This window comes from Aplysia californica, unplaced genomic scaffold (genome assembly GCF_000002075.1).
Source record: "Aplysia californica isolate F4 #8 unplaced genomic scaffold, AplCal3.0 scaffold00582, whole genome shotgun sequence".
Lineage (NCBI taxonomy): Eukaryota > Metazoa > Mollusca > Gastropoda > Aplysiida > Aplysiidae > Aplysia > Aplysia californica.
In genome coordinates, this window is record NW_004797852.1 from 37010 (window position 1) to 43270 (window position 6261).

General features: G+C 47.5%; 1 protein-coding gene across 1 annotated transcript in view; it reads right to left on the minus strand.

Moving 5' to 3' along the window:
• LOC101857435 overlaps positions 1–6261 on the minus strand; it is a gene marked incomplete at its 3' end in the record, with an annotated part of 36332 nt that overhangs the window by 28546 nt on the left and 1525 nt on the right. Inside the window, 1 exon segment of the mRNA XM_035972119.1 lies at positions 904–1354. Coding sequence (XP_035828012.1) covers positions 904–1354 — 451 coding nt within the window.

Consider the following 6261-nt stretch of genomic DNA (forward strand, 5'->3'; position numbering starts at 1 on the left):
CTCTCTCTCTCTTCCTCACTTTTTCCGTCTTCCTCTCTTTTCCCCTCTTCCTCTCTTTTCCCCTCTTTCTCATTTTCTTTCTTTGTCCCTCCCTCCCACTCTTTCTTTGTCGCTTGAAAACGTTTTAGATTCTTGTAAAGTCAAAAGTTATATTTTCTTCTGGGTGTATTTCCTGCTCCGTGTTTTAACGATATTGAACAAATCTGAAAAATTATCACATTAGGCCTATTATTATAGCTTTTATTAATTCACTGGTATGACATGTTAAGGATTTAGCTTTTACTTCCAGAAGAAATTATTGAGAAATCAAACAACCAGCTGGGATTCTCTGATGTTGTACACGGGCATAATAACGTACGTTCACACACACACACACACACACACACACACACACACACACACACACACACACACATACACACACTCTCTCTCACGCTCACGTTCTCTCTCTCTCTCTCTCTCTCTCTCTCTCTCTCTCTCTCTCTCTCTCTCTCTCTCTCTCACAGACAAACACACCCTTTCTTTCAAATACAAACACAAACTCACATTCTCTCAGACACAAACACACACAGTCCCATACTAAGACATACATACACACTCACACTCACACAAACACATACACACATATACGCACTCTCTCTCTCTCTTTCTGTCACATACACACACATTCACATCTTCACACACATACAAACACACACACACACACACACACACACACATGCATATACATACACACAAACTCTCTCCAACACACATAAACCATCACATACACACACACACACACACACACACACACACACACACACACACACACACACACACACACGGACACACAAACTCTCTCTCACACACACAGAAACACACGACGTACATACTCATACATCTCCGTATCCAACTACTCACCTGGAGAAAGACTCGTCGTCTTTCACGTAATAGTCGAACTTATGTCCGAACTCCTTGATCATTGGCTGCGTAGGCTCCAGCTGTGTCTGTGAGAGCCGTGGGCCCCTCCACAGTCCTCTCTGAGTTCGGCCATCAGGGTCTCTTCTCGGGTACGCCCTCCTGGGCCCGCGGAAGAACCGTCCTCTCACCCTATAAGGTTCCCCTCTTCTCTGCCCTCGAAGTACCGGCCTCCCAGAATCCTCCCCTCCTTCTTCCTCGTAGGCTTCTGTCCTGTCCCTTGGGCCTCCTCTGACCGCTCCTCCTCTGAACGCCTCTTCTCCCACTCCTCCTCGCCTACTTCGTCTACGCATTCTTCTTACTCGGCCTGCCCTGTTTAGTCGTGGACGCGGTTCCGGTACCTCCCAAGCGAAGTCTTCTGTCGGCTCAGAAGCGTTCTCCATTTCGGCAGGATCTGCTTTCAGAAACGATTGGGATAAAGTGATTCGTCGCATAATACGATGCTATTGTTATACTTTGTTTTAGGACTAAGAATTATTTTCGGGATGAACGCTAAGATTGGAATCCACTTAAATGTAAGGCAAGATGATAGCTATTTCTAAAATCATTGGGGGGGGGGGGGGGGGGGGGGAGGGGGGTTAAGGTTTCCAAAAACCCCAAAATATTATTAATCCCCCCCTTCCCGGTTTAATCCACACCTCCCCACCCCTTTTATTTCAGTTCATACTAACATGAACACAGTAATTAAAAGTACTTTTTTGGGAAAAAGGGGGGGGGGATGAGGGGCGGAGGGAGAAGATCATGTTTATTTTGTTCACACAGTTGTTTATTCTTCCCCCATAGAAACAGTTAAGATCATTTATGAGGTAAGCTTCCATCCTGCCAATCAGAGCCAACCCGGTTGGAGGGTGCTGAAACGTCTAGAGAAAGACCTAGAAACTTGGTAAAAGTTTCTCCTTAGGGAACTGAATCCAGATCTTCAACGGAGTACCGCTACACCATAGACGCCGCGAGAGAGATATATGTTTGTTTTCAAATCCCTTTAGCTGCGAGAATTTCGTTCTTGGCAGCGCAATGCCGCCCTCAAGTAACCACTTGTCCTTGTCATCTGGTCAACGCCAGAGTAGAGCAGGCTTTGTAAATCTGTACGTGTGTGTAGGAGCTTGCGTCGAAGAACTGCCAGGTTTGGGCAGTGAAGGAGAAGATGTTCAACGGTCTCCTCGTGGTAGTCACAGTGTCTGCAATGGGGTTCCCATATGAGGTTGATTCTGTTTATGTGCTTATTGGTGTGTAAGTGTCCTGTGCGGGCTCTGAAGATCAATGTCTGATCAGCTCTACATAAAAGATTCGAAGGGTCTTTCGGGTTGGGTTTGTCCATGTACCCGAAGAGAGGTCTTCCTGTTGTTGCGTTGGCCCATCTGTTTAGCCACTCGTCTCTGCTTTTGGCGCGGATGATCCCTCTGCAGGTCTGTAAAGAGGCGGCTGTATCTGTCTGGGGCAGGCTCGCTCCGGTCTTTGATAGATGGTCTGCAGTCTCACTCCCTGGTACTCCAGAATGGCCAGGCACCCACTGCAGTGGGACCCGGACGCCATAGGAAGAGCCCATCTGTTTTACAAGGCTGAGAATGTTCCCGTCACCTCTGTAGTCTCCTCCTCCCTCGACGGCTTGGAGTACTGACATTGAGTCAGAGAAGACAACAACATCCCCTGGTGTTACTGCGCTTTCAAAAAAGTCTTGGGTGATCTGCTCCAGGGTTTTTACTATGGCGATTTTCTCTGCGTCATAGTTAGAGCTGTATGTTCCACATGGGTCAAATAGTTGGGCCTACTTCTTCTCTCCAAGGTTGTTTCGATATTTGATGGTAGATCCGTATCCAGCATTCCGTGTAGCGTTCGTTGCAGACCCATCTGTGTATGCATGCATTGGAGTTTCAGCATACGAGTCCACTGTCTCCAGGGCACTAGTTCTGAGGATTTCTTCTGGTGTGGTCTTGTCACAAGAAGGGTCTAGAAGTCTCGTCCTTATTGTGATTTCTGGTGTCTGCCAATATGGAGGTTCGCTGCTGATGTTGGTGATTGGTTCTCTGTTCTCGGGTGGGTCAAACTCCTCAAGTAGTTTTGTTGTTTCTCGCATGAAGGAGGTCTTCTGGATGCGTGTTCTTGGTTCCCACTCATCTGACATTTCCTGTTTTCGTTCGTGTCTTCTAGCCGCACAAATCTTTCATAGGTTTCGAGTGTAGCACTCTTTCTTCTGAGGTCCAGTGGTTTTATGTTGGTGTGGATTTCGCAGGCGCTTGTAGGCGTGGTCTTCATCGAGCCAGAAACAAATCTGAGTGCTTGGTTCTGTACTCTGTCAAGCTGCGCCAGGGAGCTTTGGCTGACTATGGATTGTAGTGGTAGGGAGTAGTCAATCACAGATCTGACATACCCTATATGAAGTTGTCTTAAGGGTTGCTTTGTCAGCTTCCCAGTTGAGTGATGAAAGGTGTTCAGGGGGTTCAGTCTGGAGGTGGCTTTCTTGGTCAACTCCCTTAAGTGCTCTTTGAGAAACAGCGTTCGTTCCAGTTGTACACCAAGGTACTTGGGATAGTCCTCATGTCTGATGGTAGTTCCATTGATCTTAAGGTTTATCTGACTTGCTGTATCTTTGTTTTTGAGGCTGAAGAGTCCAAAAACAGTCTTGTCTGAGTTTATTTCCATCTTCCATAGCTGGCAGTAGGACGAGATAGTAGTCACGTCTGCGTTGATTGCTTGGTTCAGTGCTCTCAAGTCACTTCCTTTGTTCTAAATGAGTAAGTCGTCAGCGTAGAGTGCTTTCTGGCAGGAGATGACATCTGGCAAGTCGTTCATGAACAACAGGAAGAGGGTACAGCTGAGTTCTGACCCTTGTGGGAGGCCTTCCTCAAGTGTCCTCTGTGAAGAAATCTTGCTGTCACATGACGTCTGGATAGTTCTGCAAAACAGAAAGTTCTTGATCCAGCTGTACATCCTTCCTGCTATCCCAAGCTTTTGCATTTTGTAGAACAATCCCTGTCTCCACACACGGTCCCGTCTGCCTCAGGTCGATGAAGACAGCCACAACATTGTCTTTACCTTGAAAGGCATCGCTGGTCTTCTGGGCAAATCTGATGAGGTAGTCCATAGTTCTTTTGCTTTTCCTGGATCCTGCTTGTGATGTTTTGATTGCTCCGGTGTTTTCCATCCACCAGTACTCTCTGTCGTTGACCATTCTCTCGACGACCTTACCCAGGCATGATGTTAAAGAGATTGGTCTATAGCTTGAAGGCTGGCTTGCTGGTTTGTCCTTCTTCAGTATCGGTGTGATGTTTGCTTTCTTCCATTCTGTTGGGAGCTGTCCCTCATTCCAAGTCCTGTTGAAGAAGTCCAGGATTATAGAGAGGGAAGAGTCTGTCAGGTTGAGGATGATCTCATTGGTGATGTGGTCTGGTCCTGAGGCCTTTCTCTTTTTAAACTTTTTGAGAGCTGCCTTCAATTCCGTCAGAGTAAACTCCCTCTGAAACACCTCCAGGTTTGCCATGGGGGTCTGTTCTGCCCTTTTGGTCAGCTGCTTTATTGTGTGTCTCAGTTTGTTCTGGTTTCCTTCCTGTTGATGCTGGCAAAGTATTTATTCATTACCTCAGCTCTGCATGTTTCTCCTTTCTCAGTTGGTTTCATTGAGACGGGTTTTTTCCTTCTTTTTGTACCTGAGAGATTGGAAAGTAGGTTCCCAGCTGTCTTCCCGTCCTTACGCAGGTCCAGTTCTCCACAGTGTTCTCTCCATGTTTGTCTTTTCGCACTTTTGCTCTTCGGCTTTACCTTGGCAGTCAGGTAGCAGAGACCAAGGTCAAGTCTGGTCTGCTGAGAGTTCCGCTGGCTCTATGAAGTAGGGTGGGAGGTATTTTGTCATTCTGAAGTGAAATGAGGTTGCTTGATCTCAGTAGTTCTTCTAGAACTGTTCCTGTCGAGTCTGTATCACTGTAACCCCGCAGTGGAGAGTGTCCATTGAAATCTCCCACAAGAATGGTATGTTGGTGGTCTGTGTTTGGGAAGTTGAGCTGGAGAGTAGATCTCAGTGGGCAGTATACATTGTAGATGGTGTAGGTAGTTCCATCCGACTGCTACACATTCACTTCCTGCATGTCAGTCTCGTCATCGGTTTCTGGGTGAGAAACCTCAGTAGTGATGTCATTCCGAATGAGGGTAGCGATACCTTGACATTTGGTGCACTTGTAGTGGCACATTGTGTAGCCTGTTAAATGGAGCTCTATCCCCTTGGGTAGTTGGGTTTCCTGTAGCAGGGCTACATGAATTGTTAAGTCTGACAGCATCTTTGCAAGCTCCATTTTCTTGTTCTGTATTGATGAGATGTTCAGTTGGAGTATATTCAATGTCTATGTGTCTGTAGATTGGGGAGTCTGTAGTGTCTGTGTGTTGCATGTTGCCCCTATACCTGTAGTGTATTGGTTTGGGGGTTGTGAAGGCTTGGTGCATCCCTGTAGGATCTCAGGTAGGTGATAGTCTTGTCCTGACACTGGCTTGTGCCCAAACATCTTGCCACAAGAGAACAAAGGTGCAATGTTCACTGCCCTGTTTTCCATCAACCTTCACGGGGATTTCTTAGACAGCAGACAACCATAGAAGGTGTAGGCACACTCTAGTTCTGAGAAATAGGAGCTACAATGTGCAACCAATGACAAGTGATCATCTGAGCAGTCCAGTAAGGGGTCCCATTGAGTAAGGGATAACGCGTTCCTTCCACAGTGAGTCGTCCACATCACCAAGTGTAGCTTGCGTTTGCCCAATCCCCACCACCTGTTGTCTCCTGGCCATTTGCTATTAACATTTCTGTTCATGGGGCAGAATAGTTCGAAGGATGGCCAAATCTACTCAGACAGAGGATCGTCACGTCATGGGTCAGCGAGCATTTGCCAGGATATCTGTAAGGACGTCATCTATTTCCAGGCAGCCTATTCCTTAAGGCCTTCTGGGTCCACGGAGACATCTCACGATGAGTCATCTGGCAGTCTGTGGGTACCCTGCCCCGTCTGTAGAGCTCCCACGAGATGGAGGGAGGAAGATGTCGACAGTGAGTTCCTGAATTAATAGGTCGACCTGCTGTGACGCCAGACCTATCATAATGGTGGATGTGTACGGACCCTTCTTCAGACCAAAGGGTCGTTGCTCACATCGCACCTCACAGGGCTATGGTACCTCCTGGCCAGGGCTCCGTCTGCAACCCCTGCTCCTATGCACAGAGCAGGGGTCCTCAGGCTGCTCGACAAGGACGGGGAGTTGACTTGATTGAGGCTGGCTTGCCAGAGAGCGTCTGGGGTTTCACCCTCAACCCTTACAGCCCAGATA